The sequence below is a fragment of the Leuresthes tenuis genome, unplaced genomic scaffold (assembly GCF_036924035.1).
Source record: "Leuresthes tenuis unplaced genomic scaffold, fLeuTen1.0.hap1 SCAF_22, whole genome shotgun sequence".
In the NCBI taxonomy this organism is placed as follows: Eukaryota; Metazoa; Chordata; class Actinopteri; order Atheriniformes; family Atherinopsidae; genus Leuresthes; species Leuresthes tenuis.
The window spans coordinates 11,351,582-11,371,471 of NW_027325376.1; the positions used below are offsets into that span (position 1 = coordinate 11,351,582).

At 38.9% G+C, this 19,890-nt stretch overlaps 1 protein-coding gene across 1 annotated transcript in view; it reads right to left on the bottom strand.

The window, feature by feature from the left end:
- The window catches only part of ppp2r5b (protein phosphatase 2, regulatory subunit B', beta), a 46,063-nt gene that overhangs the window by 9,725 nt on the left and 16,448 nt on the right, over positions 1-19,890 (bottom strand). Inside the window, exons 2-11 of the mRNA XM_072376566.1 lie at positions 15,226-15,422; positions 11,493-11,594; positions 10,914-11,006; positions 10,432-10,562; positions 9,420-9,479; positions 4,822-4,930; positions 1,468-1,521; positions 989-1,039; positions 747-866; positions 449-576 (exon numbers count right to left, since the gene is read on the bottom strand). Coding sequence (XP_072232667.1) covers positions 449-576; positions 747-866; positions 989-1,039; positions 1,468-1,521; positions 4,822-4,930; positions 9,420-9,479; positions 10,432-10,562; positions 10,914-11,006; positions 11,493-11,594; positions 15,226-15,422 — 1,045 coding nt within the window. The remainder of the gene's footprint in view (positions 1-448; positions 577-746; positions 867-988; positions 1,040-1,467; positions 1,522-4,821; positions 4,931-9,419; positions 9,480-10,431; positions 10,563-10,913; positions 11,007-11,492; positions 11,595-15,225; positions 15,423-19,890) is intronic.

Here is a 19,890-nt window from a genome sequence, read left to right on the forward strand (position 1 = left end):
TCTCTAAGACTGATCTCTAAGTTTGGGTCATTTCATCAGATCAGAATTTTTTAACAAAACTAAAAAAAATGTGTTTTGAACCTTTCGAACAGTGTTCAAGGCCAGAAAAGACTAATTCTTAAGGCAGACGGCCCCTGACACAGTCATGCAACAACCAAATATGTATTTTATGCCAGATTTGACTAACATTGCCTCAAAATGTTGCATGGTTAGTATCTGCCAGGAAAGCACAAACAACATAGTGTTTGTAGGACTGCTCTCCATACCCACCCTGCTCCTCAGGCTCAGAGGGACAGTGTTGTTGAGGCATTGTGACCAGCACCCATAAGTTGGTTATATTTATGTATTTGCCATCAAACCAGTAACAAAGCTTTAAAGATTACAACTAGATTAAGGTTAAAGTCAAAAGCAATAAATAAAGTTAGTTTAGTTCTTATTTGTTACTGACTGGTTCCAGTGCTCCTTGGAAACTCTGTAGAGGGTGGCAAATACCAGCGGCAGGATGACTTGACAGTTCTCCTCTATCAGACTGAGGATGTACTCATTGTTCCAGAAGTAAAGAGCCCGCTCTGCGACCTGAGACACACACACAGAAGAGCTGACTTCTACTGATCAAAGCAGAACAGCATAAGTGTTTTATTTGATTTGATTTAAACACAGTTTGACTTAAAACAGTGTTCTAATCTGGAATTGACTGATTTGTGTGGGTATGGGTATGTTTTCCCACTTTGGTTCTCTCTTATCACCTGGAAGTGAGGGCTGGAGATACAGGCCGCTATCTGTTTAAAGAGCGGCTCCTGAATCCGGATGAACTGAGATGGCTCTATCACGTCCAGAATCTCCTCGATCTCCCCCAGGAACATCACCTAAATACATCCACACACCAGTATGCATAGTTTGTAATACAGGCAATATAAGGAAGAAGCCAAATTAAACAACAGAAAGAAAGAAAAAGCAGCAGAGAAACACCAGCTGCCTTTCACCTCACCTCTTTCTGCGTGCAGGTTTTTGGCCAGTACTTAAGCAGCCCTCTGATGATCTGCAGAGCAAATACCAACACACATTAACTAAAATAAATGCCGTAGCTATGATCTCAGCAGTGTAGGTTGCTACCATCCATCTGTTACATCTGCGTTGTTTCATATTCATACTCAGCTTTCATAATATTAGAAAAGTAAAGAAACTGACTCAAAGTGGCCAAAATTAACAGAATTGTCATTACATATGATATTGTATTAATAAGTTTTGAAACAAAGACAAACAACGAACAAAAGCCAAAACAACGAGAAAAGAAAGAAAGTTGCTAAAATGCTTCATATAGGAGATTTGGTGAATTGTCTGTGAGTTCATCACTACAAGTGATGACTCTCACTTTACAAACAGTCAGTTGAACATAGGGCACATTTAAAGACTTTTTAAAACAGTAAACTCAGTAAATACAACTGAGTAATGAGAAAGCAGTCTTACATATTCAGTCACTGTGGCATCTTTCTCCATAAACTGCACCACACAGTAGGCCAGCTGTAACGACACAGAACAAAGGGTTACACACACGCGCACAGAAACACTCACAAACACTCCCTCAAGCTGTCAAAGAAACAAGGGAGCTCTTAGCAGTCATCCCTCAGGATTACACTGCTAAAGATCGGAAAGACAAGTTTTCCAACGGTGTGTGTGTGTGTGTGTGCAGCCACATCGGCTCTTGTCTCCTCTCATATTAGCAGCAATCATTTCCTATTATTCAGAGTATGTGAGTACGTCTGTATGAGTGTGTTTTGCGGTTGCCCCCTCCACCCATGCCGGTTGCCGTGGCGAGTGGGCACCGTGGCGACGGAGACTGTGTGTGTGTGTGTTTACTTCGGAAGGAGTGATGTCACGGACATGAAGTCCCTTAAGGGCAATGTGAGATAGTTTAGACCTCTTGTCTCTGTCTTTTCTCTCATGTCTCAGTTACATCAAAGGTTATTCTATTTAAAGTACACTAGTTTATAATCATTGTAATGAATCTTTTTGACCAGCAATCAGTTTTTCCTTTATTTCTTTCGCTGCCTCATTTTTGACCTTTAGCTCCACTGTCTCCCCTCTCAGACGGACTTTCACATCGTGAAGAGGTTCCATCTATGCTACAGCTTTTCTGTCCATCTATCCCTTTTCATTCTTTCATTTCATGGTTGTGTTATCCTTTTGCCTCGCCCTTATCTTCACTGTCCCTCCACTGAAGCACAGCATTGTCTCAGAAGCACAGTGAAGGAGGGAGCGGAGGCAAAAAAAGGTACAGTTGAAAGCTGAGATGTTAAGCTTCAATATAAAGAAAAGCAGGAAAGAGAGACAGATTAAAAAAAGGTACGGAGAGGTCAAACTATTAAAAGCCTTAGAGAGGCATTAGAGAAATCCCTCAGGTTAACATGTGGGATTCTGTTGTCAAGTTAGGATTTGTGGGCGCAGGAGGCCATCGTTTGGCTAAGGATTATGAACACTAGTCTTTTTTTGGCTGTTAAGGTGAGGAATTTACCAATATCTATTCATCAAGGTGAGAGGTCAAATTATACAGTGATTTAAGTTGAAATCAGTCACGAGAGGAAGAGAATAACTTTGGCTCTCTAGTTTAACACTGACAGCCAAACCTAGTAAGTGACAACTGCTAAACTTATCAACTAATGTTATTTCAACACTTGCTCATTCATTTGCAGCTCTTGAACATTCTGTGTTGTTTGTGTAAATGTCAGAGGCTTTCTGTTAAGTTACTCCATCATCACGAGGCAAAGAAACTGCACTAATGTGCAATTCAATCAGTCCAAATGCATCTATATAGCACCTTTCAAACAAGGGGTTTTACAAATGACTGACAAAAGGAATTTTAGGACTAATGTGCACCATTTCATAAAAAGTAAAGATTAAGAATGGGTAAAGTCAACAGTAAGAAGATTATATGACATATCATCCAGAGACCAAAATAATGCATTGGAATAGCATCATGTTTGAAATAACAGCATGACAACAGTTAGAATATAAAATACAGTAAATCAAACATTGATAAAAAGAGACAAATAACAGAATAAGTTTGAAAATGATAATAACAGACAGAAAATCCAAACTGAATCAAGATATCATAATTTTCAGCTCCTCTCGAGAGGAGGTGATTCAAGAATTTTAAAGCATAAAAACTAAAAGCAGCTTCCCAGATATTTTTGTTCTGCTTTGTGGAACAGTTAAAAGAGTTGGAGAATCTCAGTGGCCTTCCCGGCTCATAAACTGAGAGTACTGTGGAAAGAACATTTAAAATCAGCACAAATACCAACAGGAAACCAGTGTAAAGAATTTTCTCGTGCAGCAGGATTTTACACCTAAGACTTCAGTTTTAAAAATGCTCCATAACCTGAGAGTTTTCTGGAAACCCTAAAGATGTAAAAATTCAGTGCTAACAATAATGTCATGGGTGCTTTATTTAGCAGGAAAATAACTAAAACACAACCATAGCTCTAGTAAGTAAACAAATACCAAAGCTATACTAATTGGTATTTCTCCTCAAAATATTGATTACATTTTTTTAATTAGACTTTATAAGTTAATTAACTTGATTCTTATTATAATAATAATCTATGATTTTAATGACTTAAACTCACTCAAAGTTGGGGCTATGCTACAGCTCAAACAAGTTGTCATGAAAATTGATAAGCAATAAATAATAATTATACAATATGAAGCCTTTCACAGCCCACAGGAAGCATTATTTAAATGTATTTCAGAAACTTATGATGCCATGTTTTGACAGTTACGCCCAGAACTGGGTCACCCCTGCCCCTGTCTCTCCTACGAACCCGTCAAACCGAATTGTTAGTTTGATTGCGTGAATAATGCATGTGTGTGAACCACGGGGAGAGGGATGGGGAGAAATGTAGGGCAAAGAGATGCTGAGACCCAGAATATACAAAAACACACACACACATATAACCACACCGCCAGTTTGTGAAGAACAAACTGTACCCTGCACACACAAATAATGTGTGGCACAAGTGAAATACACAAACACACACAGACATATACACACAATAAAGTGCCTGCCATCTGTGTCATCAAATATTATGATAACCCTAACACACATGCTCATATAAACACACACAGCAAAGAAACTAAAGGCACTCACACACCGAGTGTAACTCAGAGTTGAGAGCTCTCTGCAGCACGATCTGTGACTCAACTCTGCCTTCTAGTGGCATGTCCGACACATTGTAGAAAAACCATCATTACCACCAACATTACCAAAGACATTCAAACTATCAACTTAAAAGCTGTCTTTCTTCTTCCTGGCTTTTATCCACATCCCTTGATAGATTTAAGTCAAATATTTCTTGATGCTGATAATTGCTGCATAAAAATTCAGATGCCAATCAGACTTTTTTTCCCCCAGAGATTTTGGTGTTGCAGATGGTTAGATTACTGCTAGAATGAAACACCGGACAGATGGTCCAGTGAAGAAGTCTGCAGATGAACTGCAAGGGGCATTCTCTGGGTTTTTGTTTCAGTTTGATAAGACACAAATGTATTGTCAGTGTCTTTTGCATCCTGGAAGAGAACACTCGTTGGGTGCTTTTGCTTGAAAAAGTTAAATTCCACCTTGATAAGGCTAGTGTTGGCCTTCAAAACTCATGAATACACACGTAACGAACATACGGGTTAGATCCTACATGGGGGTCAAAAACACTTTTCCATGCCAAAGGTTATCCAAAGAGAAAAGTTAAACTGGTGACAGTGTTATTCTTTAAAGCAGCCTAATACATAAACAAAGGCATATAATCTTGGTATGAACGGTTTATCACTGACCTGTGCATGGAAGATGGAGAGGGACTTTGCTGTGTGCAGCGGGATGAGGACCCGAACCAGGAACTGCTTGTGTTCAGCTTTCAGAGGCAGGGCAAAGCCATTTATGATGCTGGAACAGAGGAAATTATGGTCAATTAAATGTCTTCCCAAAATACTGTGTTTAACAAAACTGTCCATTTAGCTCTCGGTCTGCTTTCAAGAACATTATTATTGGGATTCTCACCCACACACACAACAGTTTTGAGGTTGCTGATAATTCAAAATGCTCTATGCATATTAATATTGTATGTTTTGTATTGCTTACTACCACCAACTATGCAAGTAGCGGGTTTTTAAATGTTTCTGAATGTTTGTTTCAGTCTTTTAACTTTAGACATCTCTGTACCCCTTAACCACGTTTCTCCACTTTGGCAGGCTTTATCAATAACTTGCCTGGTCAAATAAAACATTTTTAAATTGCATTTTCAATTACCAATGATTCACAATAGAGAAATGAAGCAAATTCTCAAATTTGAGATCTGGAAGCATTTTCACTGAATGTGCTGAATTTGTCTTTAAAACACCTTTTGATCATCAATTCACCAATTGGTATATCAAACAAGATCCAGATCAGACAATTCGCAAAACTGTGAAACATCCATTATGTTCTAAGGCTCCAGAGGCTCTATGTACCACCATTCTGCAATCTCTAACAGCTCTTTGGAGAATGTGAAGGCACATCATGGTGTGTTGCATGATGAGATTTTTTTAAAGATTTGTCTCCCTTTACCTCTGCCTACTGCTGTTGTTGCCTGGTTAGCCGTTGTTGTGTTTAGCTAAACTGGTCAAATATGATGGGGAAGAACAGATATGAAGAAAGTAAAAGGGGAGAAAAGAGGGACCCTAAAGGAAGAAATTGAATTGCGCTGTTGAGTGCCAGATCTGCTAATTAACAAGCCGATAATGCATCTGATCCACTGCAAAATCAAATCCCCTTTTGGCCAATTTATTAATGTAAACAAATTCTGTTACTTACTGTATACTGTAAGACAGTCAGTGGTACATTTATAACCAGTGCTTTTCATGAGTAACTATATTGAGGATGAAAATGCTATATTCTTCAAACTCTTTTTTTTACTTGCGGTGGACAGATATGTTTAAGATTAGGTTGTAAGGAGTAGAAATAGATTGAAATGATTGTAAAAGGCAGTGTGCGCATAGAAACTCAACCCTGGAGTTAGAAGTCAGGGTCTGTGCACACTAAAGGTGGACTCAGATCAAGTAGGAATAAATTATGATGTCTAAACAAACCAATGTCAATTTCACATCCTCTGTTGTAGCATTAACATGTGGCTAATAATACCTTCTCTTTGGTGAATCTGGTCTATAAACTAAACTGAAAACAGACAGTAAATTCAATATTTATTTACATGAAAATTGTCAGGGATGGTGCAGAGGGAGGACCCGGATGTAGATATTTATAAAGAAAACTTGATTTATTATCACACAAAACAAAAAGCGCGGCTGAGCCGGATTACAAAAACTTAAGTTCAAACCTGAAAACTAACCAAACAAAACCCGACTTGAACAATGAAACAATGACTATGAGCAAGAATGCGTACAGACCAACCTGACGACATGAACGGTAGGGAACGGTGGAAAGGATCTGACAAAGAACTGAGGGAATCTGGAAACTAAAATACTGTGGGGAGGTGATTGGTGATGGAGTGCAGCTGTGAAACAAAGACAGGTGACTTGAGTGAACCTAATGTGGCAAGGGAAAACATAGCAAAAAACTATTGAGTAAAAATAAACCTAAAACCTGAAAACAAGACATGACAAAAACAAAACTCAAAACGTGACTTGACAAAAGTGTTGTTTTGTGTGCGCCTGTGCGTTCATACATGTGTTCCAGTCTGCTCCTGGACTGCGTTCACTTTCAAGTGACTGGACAAAAAGCAGCGCCTGCTCTGTTCTTGTCTGGACTGACGGACTCAGCCTCTACAGAGAGTAAAGAATGAGCAGCCAAAGGGGGGGAACTAAACTTGGGAAGTGTGACACTTGCTTATCAGCCTCTGAGCCGTTTGTCAGTTTGTCTCGGTCTGCCTTCATTTCGAACGTCTGCTCCATAGATCATTCCTTCAGAAACATCTCCCTCCTGCTGTTCCTCTAATCTGTTTTCTGCCTCTCTGTCAACCTTTTTCTGAATACCTCTCTGTCTCTCTCTCTGTCTCTGTTGTTCAACATCCTCTGTCACCCCACTCTTCCTCCCCCTCTCCATGTGTGGGAGGAGCTATAAATACCTCTGTTACCAGCAACATGAATACAAACCTCTCTCTCCTCTCCCGCTCTTCTTGCTTCCTCCACCTCTGACTCACTCATCCCCCTCTCCGTGTATTTCTACATTTATCCTTCTCTCACCTTGGACTCTCCCTCCTCTTCCTCCCTCCTCTCCACTGTAACCTTTCAAACCTCAGAAGCCATCACCCATGTTTGACTTCACTTATTGGTCATTAAGAGGTGAAATGGTTGTTGTGGGCGAAAATTAAAATTTCACTCATGAATCTGTTTCTCTATTCAGTCTCTGTTTAAAGAGCCTTGAAATTACACGTGTTGTGAACTGGTGTAATATAAATAAGCTGAATTCAACTGAATGAGTCATTTCAGCTGATGGGGAAAAAACCTGTTATAATTTTGTTTAACCTTAAGAACTTTACCAGCATTCATACAAACATTTCTTGTCACAAAAATTACAAAATGGCCCTGAGATCAATTATTAGATACTGACTCCAACGCAAATATGTTTGGTTTCATATTTCTCACCTAGGTGACACAGGTCATTGAGTTAGTTACAGTAGTCACTGTCACCAGATCTCAATCCAATCAAACACATATGGCAGAATTTGCACGAATGATTTAAACAGTCATCAAAACATCAAATATGCTTCAGCAGAGCAGTGAACATCTCTCCAGTGGAGATCCACAGGCTTACAGAGTCAATAAGCACGGCTACATGCACACATGAAGTTACGATTACAGCCCGATGGGAGTTATTAACTGAACTATGTCCAACACCACAACGCTGTTAACCGTGTGGGAAAACATACAAAACATTTTGCCACTTCCTCCTTACTCTGTCGGAGATCACCGTACTGGTTTACATGCATTTTAAAAGATCACTTGTAGTTGGACCAACACAGTATTTAAACGATGAAGCTGTTTGGTGGCACATTGTGTCATGCACCTCACTAACATACTCTATGTCTCATGTTACCCATTTTAATAGCTCAATTCAACAGCTCAATACCAAAGGTTTGAAAAAGGTACACAACTCTAAGTTATTCTGGCCAACAGAACCTAGATAACTGCTAAAAACAGTTTTTGTTTCAATAAAGCGCTTTCTAAGCAGACGTAAGCCGGGAATGGGTTTATTTGAAGTGGAGACACTGGAGATACTGGATACTTCACATTTTCACACCTTGTGTTTAGTACAGGATTCTTTTCATTTTCATTTACTACAATGTGAATTGGCTTGAATGGAAATGTATCTTTACAATGCCTGGAGACGACATTTGTTGTGATTTGGCACTATAATAATAACGAAAAGGCAAAAAATTTGTCTATCTAGGTCTATTAATATCCAGCCCTCTTTTCATGAGTCTTTAGAAAGGTGGCATATCAAATATGAACTGTGGATATAAAACAGTTTACATTATGTTGTTCTGCCTTAATAGTACTAAATAAAGAAAGATACAAAAAAATGCTTAGATTAAAGTATTTCAAGGTCAAATTCTTCTGAGAAAGAAGAACTTGTGTAATCTCTATAAATATGCAGTATGAGTGGATTGCAGGTAAGCATCGTTTGCAGAATAGACCGACACAGCTTCAGAGGTGTCTGTTTTTCCACTACAGTCAGAACTGGGCTGCTTGTTCCCCTTTTCTTATGATAAGTTAAGCTAACCGCTAGCCCCACACTTAAGAGGGAAATGAGGCTGATACTTTCATCCCACAGCTTCATCCCCTAAATGTTTTTGCGTTTTGTATTCAGCACAACTGAGGAAAACAAATGTGATAACATCTCCGTGTTTGTATTCTTTTTCCTTTCTCTTAATCACTGTCATCTCCGCTTTCCCTCCAATTGATTTGTGTGTGAGGATACACAATAAAATGTTTGTTTATCAGTTCCCTCTTTGCTCCCGCTTCATCTCTGTGTTGTTCATATTTTACCTCGGAGACAAAGAAGAAATTACACAAACTCTCATTTTGTTCTCTCTTTAACCCCTTCCCTTGTTTCTCTCTCCTTTCCCTTTTCTCATATCCTTGCTTCCCTGACACTCGTTTCTCAAAGCAGTTGTGTTAACCTGATAAGACAGACGATGAATAAAAATGTTTTATGTATTGAACCGTTGCAATTGTGGTTGTGCTTTGTAACCATAGTTGTTTAATTTACATTATATATAATTTACGTTATCGCCCGTCTCAGTGATAGGAACATGTGTGTTCTTGTATCCATATGTTTGTTCCATAAGTTTTTGTTCCTAATACTTGCTTCAGACCTCAATGAATCAGTACCAAATTTGCTACAGATGAGCCAAAAAAGTGTGTCTGTGAATACAAACCTGCCAAGGATTTCCAGCAGCTCCGCCACTCCGTTAAAGTGCTCAGTTTCGTAAATGAACCTAAATGTCAGAAAGAACAAACACACAATGAAAAGGACTTCAGGTTTAACATTATTACCACTTATGGAGTAAGTATGGAGTCAGTGGAGAATCTTCCTGCTATGTTCTTGTAAAATTGCCCCATACTTACATAAAAGTAAATGGCAAACATGAGTTCCACAAAGAACAGATCGGTATCTTAGTGCACCATGTCTGAAATTCACCTCTGCTATCACTATCAAAAGATACCAGTCCAGCCACACTTGATGAAGGGAAAATAAAAAGTCAGTGAATTTCTATTAGAAAGGGTTCTTTGGCTAAGCATTTGTGGGTCTTGTGTCTCCATACAATGACTTGGCTCTCAGTATAGATAAAGAATGGAGATACTGTGCATTATGTGGCCAGTTCTGACATTTTTTACAGTTCATAGTACAACACAGAAAGGATGGGTAAGCAGGACTTCATTATCCACTATAGATCACATAGCCTCGATGCAGGACGGGCATTTATAAGCAAATTGAAATAGTTTGTACTTTCTGGACTTGTCGAGGCATGGATTTGCGAGCTTTAATTCTTTTATAGATAGAATTTTATTTTTCCTTTAAAAAGATGGTGACGTTTATTAGGTCCTGTGACAATTTCCCACCAAATCATTGGTCTGCAGTTTTTTTTTTTAGATCATCATTTAGAAGCGGTTCAGCTCCCTTTGAATCTCAAATGATGTTGAACCAAATACCCCTTACTTGACAAGCACTCTAAAAAGATAGATTTCTATCATTTTGAAGAGTAACATAATGATACGTTATATCAGTGAAGCACAAATCTAGAAAACAGGATACAGGGACCATAAAGGCTGTTTCTCATCCTGCTGATGGCCTTGGTTTGTTAGATAATGTTCGCTTTATTGATGTCTGAATGCTATAAATAGCTCCCGTAAATCCTGTGCATTGGTTTGGTTTATTGAAGTCTGTACCTGAGGAAGATGTTGTTGATCTGTTTGCGGATGTAGGCTCGAAGGCCCAGTAGTTTTCCATAGACACGGTGCAGGATGGTCTTCAGGTACTCCCTCTCCCTGGGGTCCTCGCTGTCAAACAGCTCCAGCAGCTACAAACACACAAATATGTAGTTGTGCCCCGGTGAGGACAGTATTGATACTCTGACCTTCTCGCTCTTATTACTCAACAGCTCTCTCTACACTAATCTATTGTACGATCTGAACCACAGAAAGCACAATCAACAAATGAACTATTAGCATTCTATTGAAACTTAAAATACAACAATAACTAAGAAGTCTTTAAGACATTTGTACTCTCGCAGTTTGGGTATATTTGAAGAATGTATCGGTGCAACAAAGTTGTGCAACATTTCAGAGAAGAGCCTTATTTCTGTAAAATCTTCCACGCATCAGGGTTTTAGAAGGATTTCACAGCTTTGGACTGAAAGAAGGAGGAATACCTGCAGGACAAACTTTTGGTCGATGTAGCGTTTGGCCATGGAGGGCTGGAAGTCAGGGCTCTCCAGGAAACGCAGAAAGAACTCGTACACCAGCTGAGAATAGCACAAACAACCACAAATGAGTGTTTGTGTTATTAAAGAAGAGTTTGACACTTTTGGGAATTATTTATATTCATTAATTACAGAAAGTTTGATGAAAACCCAGTGGAGGGAGCTTAGTTTAACACAAAGGCTGCTCATATAAAAACTGAAGGCTGGCACAAGAATAGGAGAGAAAAATGTCAAACAACTGTTTTAAAGCTGCTTTAGGCATCATGATGACTGCTCTAAACGGTTTCATGACTCGTTTGTGTGTTACCTGCTCACTGCACAGCCATGTTCACAGACTGTTCATTCTTTATATCATCATGGTAGGAAAAATGACTTTATAACACCAGACGTTTCCTATGAAAAATGATGAACTGTCTTGATTCTACATTTGCCTCAGCTGGATTATGTGAAATTATCTAAGTTGTACGAATAATACCACAAACAAAACACTGCACGTGTCTGTATATGTATTATTTTGTCTGTTTGTACCTGCAGATGTGGCCAGGAAGCTTCCAGTGTTGGCTCATCTTCCTCCGGGTCAAACTCTGGATTCTCGCTGGGAGGAAGCGTGCGGAAGATATTTACCGAGATCTGGAAAAATGTAAACAGAAAGAAAGAAGATAGAAGGTGGAAACAAAGATAGGTGGAGGGGTGCACAGGAATGAGATAAATGAAGATTTGGGTGGAAAAGCAGAAAAAGAGATTAGTGAGTAATAAATGGCTAAATTAAACCTTATCTGTTGTGTATTCTGGAAAGAACTTCATCAGAAAAACAGAAACACTGCATTGTGTTTTCAAAACTGTGTCTGTGAATCAATGAAGGGAAGACAGTGAAGGGGAATAACCTCACCAGCTGATAACTATATTCTTTTTATTGCAAGACCACTAAAAATGTATGATTAAATAAATTAGACATTACCAGTTAACATACTGACTTGTATAAATATTCCAAAATACATGAAGACTTCATAGTCAAACAATTACACAAAGATTATTTTGGAATTTCTATTCATCACATTAATCAGACCAGCCAGAAAGAGAGAAAAAAGAAATCCATGAGTGAGATATACAAACACTGCTCATTAGAAATGTCCAACAACAATATAAAAGAATAAAAGTGGAAAGATAGATTTTCTAGCTCAGAGAATGAGAATGAATATTTTTTCTAATTGAATCTTTAATGATAAAAGTGAGGCAGTATCTAATTACAGCAAAGTGTCATGATTCACCCTACATTCCTTTAAACACTGCCAAGAAAACAGGAATAGTGTCAGTGATGCATGTGCAAACATGAGTGTAGATACAGTATATAAGGCAAAAACTGAGTTTGTACAATTTTGATGGGCATGAAAGTCAATATATGGTATGAACTCCTTTATTCTTCAACACAGCCTGAACCCTCTTAGACAAGCTTCCCTGTAGTTTATTTAAATAGGCTTCAGGAATAGTTCTCCAGGCTTCTTGAAGGACATTTCAAAGCTCTTCTTTTGAGTTTCATTCCAGTTCTCGTGTCGTTTTGCATACTTCAGTCTTTGCTCCATGGCTTCTTGACAGCCACCCTACCATGGAGATCTTTTATAATGAGGCTTTAGCGAACAGGAGTTGGATCAACTGAAGGGTGAGATGCATCTCTCAGATCCTGTTTCAGGTCTTTACTGGATCTTCTAAGGAAATACCTTTCACTGTTACAGTTCATCTGCTGTAGATCATTTTCTCGGTCTGCCACTTCTTCTTTTGCTCTCCACAAGGACACACTGCACACCATGCTGAGATATGCCAAGTTTTAGCTAATAGCTCTTTGGAAATCATCTTGCTGGTGAGAATAATGCTATCTTATTATATAAAAAGAAAAGAAAAGAAAAGCAAATAAAAACAAAATGCATGTCTTTGCGACACTCTGCTAGTAACAAAGTGCCTAAGTTGCCTGTTCTGTGTAGACACAACACTGGTTCATCCCCTAAATTAGGTGCCTTTTTATGCTTAAAGGATTCACAGGTCAGTGTTAACAAACTCTGAAAATGGTCAGGTACAAGTACTTGGCTGAAAATGAGCAAAAAAGCAGCAAATGTTCAAAGGAAAACTATGTAAGACCTTCAGAAAGCCTGGAGAACTATTGTTCAATAACACTTTAAGAGACCAGAAGAAACTCTGGCTCTTTGGAAGCAAATTATAAAGAAATGAGGGGTAAATCAAGACTTTTGCACAGTACAGTATGCCCTAATGAATGTTTAGTAAATACATATATGTCCAGTAGTCACCATGTAAATGAGTATCTCAAAGGTTTTCTTCCTATTAAAAGAATTATTATTGAGTCTAAAATTTAAAAGTTGATGTTAGGACAATTGAAAGTCTTTCTCATGACCGTCAAAAAAAAATAGTGTTTGGTCATAGTCATGACAATTTTAAAACAAACATTTATGATATTTGTGCCATTTTTGTATTTTTTGTAGCCAACAATTCAACATGATCAGATCATTCACAGTGATTTCACTAATCATCTGTTTCACCATTAATTTAAGATATGTGTCACTGCACAGTTTAGCTCTCGAGATGGATGCAAGTGACTAAAATAATATATTTCAAATAGAAAGGTATAAATAGTCCCTAATTGGCTGAAAACCAATCAATCAGACAAAACAGTTGTGTTAGGTGGGTGGCATGGCTTATTTCGAATTCCCTGTCAAGAGAAGAGGCTGTTGCATTGTTGCTTCTAGTTTCCAAGCAGCTTCAGCTGCTGATGGCCATATCTGATGCTGTTCACAGACTGGGTCCTAAGAACAACTGATAAGTGATGCAACGGCTGCTTGCTAAGTCATAATTTATTCAGCAAATGCATCTCCACTGGCCACTTTAATTGCTCATTCTGAGGCACTGAGTAAATCTTGCTTGAATTTAAAAAGGGCCCAAATCATTCACCGATTTTGTTTGTCTGTAGTAGTTTAAAGTAATGCTTCTCTAAAAATTCAAATCGGTGCAGTTAATATGCACTGAATCTATTTTACTTCCACACCCTGAACATCAGCTGACCCACCGTCTTTCTACTGCCACATTTTTCAAAGCCTCCTACTGTCAACTCTGTAACCTTTTATCATTATATGTAAAAATATATCTGACACTGATGTTATACCTCCTTAACATCTACATGTTACCACGATGGCATCAGTGGTTATAAAACATTGAAGAAAAGGCAGCATAACTGCAGTCTTTTGGCCCTGTTCTTATGTTAGGGACCTATTTCTGCATTTGGGAAACAGATTCTTCAGGTTTGACTATTTATAGTCAGTCATCTGTGTACCAGATCAAATGCTGTGGTGCTACTCATAGCTCTAACTTTTGCACATATTAGCCTTTTCTATTATCAAATCTAAGCTTTTTTAATCTTGTAGCCACACATTAAACCATTCGTCCACTTTCCCCCCATTCCATCTTCTGTCCTATCAGCAGTTTCACACCTCTTTATATGGTAACTCTATAACCTAAGCTATATCCGCTGCAGGCTTTCCTTCCCATCTCTTAATATCCCTCCTCTCTGCTCCTCTCTATGTCCTCTGGGATCTCTGCTGTCCACACTCTGCTCCACTTCCACTTTATCTCTCTTTTTTGTCCCTCTCTTTATCACTAAGCATGTAGCCTACTGCTTCTTCACGCCCTTTACCTTCTATTCTCCTCTATATGCCTCCTCTTATCAATACATCTATATCTTCTTTACTCTTCACATCTCCTTTGTTTATATCCTGAGTCCACCAAAGCTCATCTGCTGGGTATTCACTGTTCTTTTTCCCCCCTCTTTCCTCATCTGTTGTATTGCCATGGGTTGGACTTGTTGTTGTGCTGCATGTATTTCAGGTTTCTGTTTGTTCTCCATCCAGCTTTTGACCCATTTTCTCATTTATCATGGCCATTGTTTATCTTTATCCACCCCTTCTTTGGCTTCTGAATTGTAAGAATTTCTGGGGGGGTTGTTGTACCTAGATCAATTTTTTTCCTTTTGATCCCTTAAAATGAAGAAAAAATAAATACTTGTGATCCTACATCAGAGGCTCTGGTCTTTTTGTTGTGATTTTAACTTTTTCTAATACGGTTAAAGTATATAGTATGGAACAAGAAACAAGCAAAAATCAGAGCCATTGGATGTATTTTTGGAACTTTTTTAAGGCTGGAATCCATTCCACTGCTCTATCATGCTTAACCCCTGACCTCCCTGCTCCTCCTCCCCTCTTACCATCTTTATAGCCTCTGGGTAGAGAGGCTCTATGAGGACTCCTCTGCTAGTGGCAACGCTCTCCACCAGCTCATTGAGGGCTGCACGTTTAATCTCCTTCCCTTTCAGGTCAGCCACGCAGTCCAGGAAATCAAACAGCACACAGCACTGCTGCAGCTTCTTACAGAAGAGGTCGTGTAACTCTGCCACCGGGGCGTCTGAATGATTGAGAGGTAGAAGAGAAGACAGAGGGCAAAAGAGAACTGTTAGAGATGGACGTTAAAGGACAAAAAAAGGGAAGGGAATCGTTTGATAAAGTGGGAGTGTAATAAAAGGAGCTGGAGGACACATATTGTACACGCTATATCTTCTCTCAAGGGTAATGAGGGAAAGACAGAGAGACTATTACTCTCCAAACACATTTGTACACATCCACACAGACAGGGACTAGCATTCATGCACCAAAACACATCTTCCTGTGCTGTGCTGTAGTCTCAGTCCAAACATCTGTCACACTCATCCTCAGACCTGTTTGTCACATTGAAAGGGGGGGAGGGGGGCTTGTGAGAGCATCTTTAGCATCATGCAAAAGACAAAAACAAAGCACACAGCAAAACCGAGAGTTATAGGATTTGACAGCAGCCAGATAGAGCTGTTTTGTTCTTTTTCTGAGTAACCAGATGATTGATGACTAAACAGCTAAAGATAGCATAGCAGTGAGACATTCATATATTTCATTCCTGTATAAGTGAGATGTTTGTGAGATTTGGACTGAAGAATACCAAATGTCTTTATTGGAGAAATAAATAACAAAAAATCCATCCTCTGTTCAAAGTTGTATGTTGAGCATATATTTCCAGTAATTTTTTGCCCAAATCGCTCAGGAATATTTGTGACCTGACATGGCAAGACTTTTTTAGAGACGAATTTAGAAATATTTACTATTTACTATATTTACTATAATATTTAGGTACTAATACAGCTTTACTCACTAACCCCATCATCACTATGATGGAAACCAGCAACCAGTAAGCCACTGCAGCAGAAATTTTGGAAAAACTTGGGAATGGGAGAGGAGAGAGTATGTTTCATGAATAAGAAGACTGAAAAGCAGGATCAAGGGAGCCTGGAGGGGATAGTCGACTTATACAGGTGAAGAAAGACGTTAGAGAAATAGAATGGATAAAAAGTACAACAAAATGTCAATAACTAAGGCCCTTGAGACTGCCAGAGGAAGAGTCACAGCTCTGGCAACTATAAACAGACACACCAGAGACACAGAGGCCAACGCAATAAATGGCCTCTTCTCTAAAGACCCATCTCGAGTGTAATCCAGGCTGCAAGGGAGCAACAACAAAAGGACCAACCCGCTCAGAGCTGAGACTGAGCATCACAGAGGCATCACACAGCAGCAATGCAAGTCGCTACAACACCGAAATGTGGACCAACAAAACCCCCAGTCATCAACACTGAGGTAGACACCGCAACTGTGTAATATGCTGACAGCACCAATGTACGCATACAAAGGCATGTAAGCATATTCAGTTTAATGTGTCATTTTTGGCTAAAGAACAAATAAGACAGAGGACAAAGTGAACGAAGATTTGCTTGATGGGGAAATTGAACTAAAATAAGATTATCCAGTGCAGCTATTACCTGTGCTTTTCCCTTTCATGTCCTTGTTCTCAGTAACTTTTGCCCCTTCGTTTTCTTTGCAATGCAATTGTCTGGGATCGTCGCCCTTCTGCTTTAACCTAGCTTTCAACCAATCAACAATGATCCATTTTATAGGACTTACCCCAAGCCCATTTGTGTTAGTTGAATACCTGAAATCCTTCGCTCTGCATTGCGTCAGACTGATGCAGACATATATGTATGTGCTACCATGAATAAACCCTTACTGCGTAGAAGAAAACAGAGCAGCTGACGGAAACGCCCAAAAAAATGAAAATTACATAACGTTAAAATACATTCATTATTAACTAACAATTATAAGGCCCCAGATGCAGTTTCCAGTTAGTTTCCTCTTTGCTTGACCTGAGGAGCAGCTGGTCGTTTTCCGCTGGTCGTGCACCTCCCAGTGTTGTAACTTCCCTCTTGCTTTGACAGTGACATGTTAGAAAAACAGGAAAAGCTGAGGGGAAGACTTTGTGAGATGATCTGTCGCTACAGGTGTCTGTCTGTATGATCAAAACCCAAATCAAACCCAAGAAGATATAACTGCTGTAAATGTTTCAAAATCATCAAAAACCACTTCAGATGTTGACACTGCTTAGTTTAATTTGTGTATGCATACTGTTCTTCCTATATAACTTATTTTATAGCTATTCTTGTTGTGATTTTCTTAGTAACCATGTCTACTGTTTAGGAAGAAATCTGCTGAGTCCAGCATGTCTGAAGGGCTGGTATAAACCGTTAAGGTACTGTGTTGATATCACTATTCACTTGTGCAATGACCAAAACAGCAAGCATGATAGTAGGTTTAGGTACTGAAAGCACAACATCAGTACACATATTGATTAAATGTTATATAGGATGGGATTTTATTGTATGTTCTCAGACTTTCCTGGCTTAACTAATAATGTATTCAACAGATTATCTGGAAGGCAATACAGCTCACCAGTGACTGGGAAGCTGTCTAGACTAACTGTGCAGTTGGAAAGGAGATGATCCCAGATTCATATCCACACACACACACACACACACACACACACGCCCAAACACAACAGGAGTGGATTAAATTTAACCCTTCTTAACCCCCATGTGTAAGGGAGGCTGACTGGAGCTCTTTCAGTCCCAGACCCCCTCATCTCTTGTGGGCACACTTTGACCATCTGCTCTCTTTGGCGCAGAGTTACAAGAACAGAACGGTCCTTTGCTTGAGCTGACATGAAACATGCTCTTTTGAGAGCTTTGGAGGCTACATTTATATTCATCAGTTATATTTCCTGACACTTAGGGGTTAAATCCAGTTTAAGATCGAGGTTGTTTTTATATCAAGACGTCGCCACGTCTTGTTTTTTTGTCCATACCTGATTAACCTTTACAACGTGCTCTGCATAAACCTTCTCTGTGACTTCTCTATAACCTTCTCACCTACCGTAAACACAAGGTTTCTTGTTTGTTTGGTTTACATCTTTTGTTGACAGCCAATGAGCCACCAAGATGTACTGTGTGGCCAATTTGTTCTTGGATTGCAGCCTTTTCTGTGTGACTTGACACAAGTGCATCAGCAAAGTTCACACATTTTCCTAACTATGTTTGACAAAGTATAAAACCAAATGAGGGACCTTCTCTACATTCTCTGTTTTCTTGTTTTCTTGAGCTGGTTTGAGAGGTCAACAGTACAAACTTTTACAATCCTTCATTTCTGATTTCTCCTAAGCACCTTTCTAACTGTCTTCTCCTTCCCTCTTTCCTGTTCTCCCTCTGCAGACTGACTGTGAAGGTGAAATCTAATCCACTTTTAATGGAGAGTAATTGTACGAAAAGTGCCGTGCTGGGACTGAGAAAAGAAAAAAAAGAACACCAGTGAGGTGAAAAGATGAAGGAAAAGAAAACTGTGCATGTCTGTTGTAGTCAGACAGTGTGAACAGAGGCTAAAGAAAGAGAGGGAGGATGAAGGGAATAAATAGACTTGTGGGTCATGTGAGAGCAAATGTAGGAAAGAGCGAAGGACAAGAAAAATGAGAGGAAAAGTGTGAGGAGATGAGAGCTGCTACACCTCCTGAGGCAAACAGAATGAGCTGCTAAGTTTATTGAAACTGCTGTTTTAGCTGCTGATTGTAACGTATTCTCCATTAGCAGGCTACATACTGTATGTTGGACAATGTTTACATTTAGAAGAAGAATTCCCAGTACAAAATGGGAAAATAGTGAGTGAATTTCAGGTCAGCCCACTCTGATCCCTTCAATGCAGGTTTTAATATGGCAGCGCTGCAATTAGAGTATGAAGGATAATCTTAACTACAGCAAGTATAGTTTAAAATTCAAATATAGTCATTTAAGACAGAACTATTTGTTTTCTAACATTTCAAACTGGTGCTTTTGTTGTTATCTTAATAACTGCTGAGCTCAGCTTTGACCATGAACTCAAAAATATGCAGTTACCTGCTTTTTTCTAAGTCTTTTCATTTTGTCTTGTCAAGATTGTTAAAATAAAGAGTCACCTGCACAAAACTGCACTTCAGAAAACCAATTACTCTTCATTTGGGGGCCAAAATGAGAATGCTGAGGCTTTAATAACACTTTTCCTCCTGGTACAACTCTTTAAATGACTGCACAAATAGAGAATTTTCCAGACCAGCACAGAAATAATCCAAAATTGTTTTCTAAATCACTTTTGTCTTTATCAATTAAAATAGATTATATGACAAAAAACTCACTCTTATGTTTATTAATCATTTTTCCTAAGTGATGCTTTATATCTGTGAAGAGTTTTACATTTCTTCAGTGAAACAATTCTTCATCTTAACTCCTGATACACATACACTTTTTCTAAGTCAAGTTTCATATTCCAAAAAGGTCATGTTTGTTTCACCTGATTTTAAGTCACTTCTGGGACCGGTCCTGAAGCATTTCAATTCCAGCCCCAAACTTTATTTGAGCAATGTGGAAATCTACCAGGTCCATAAACTTTAATGCATTTGCATTAAATAATAAATTGTTAGTAGGTTCACAGTCTGC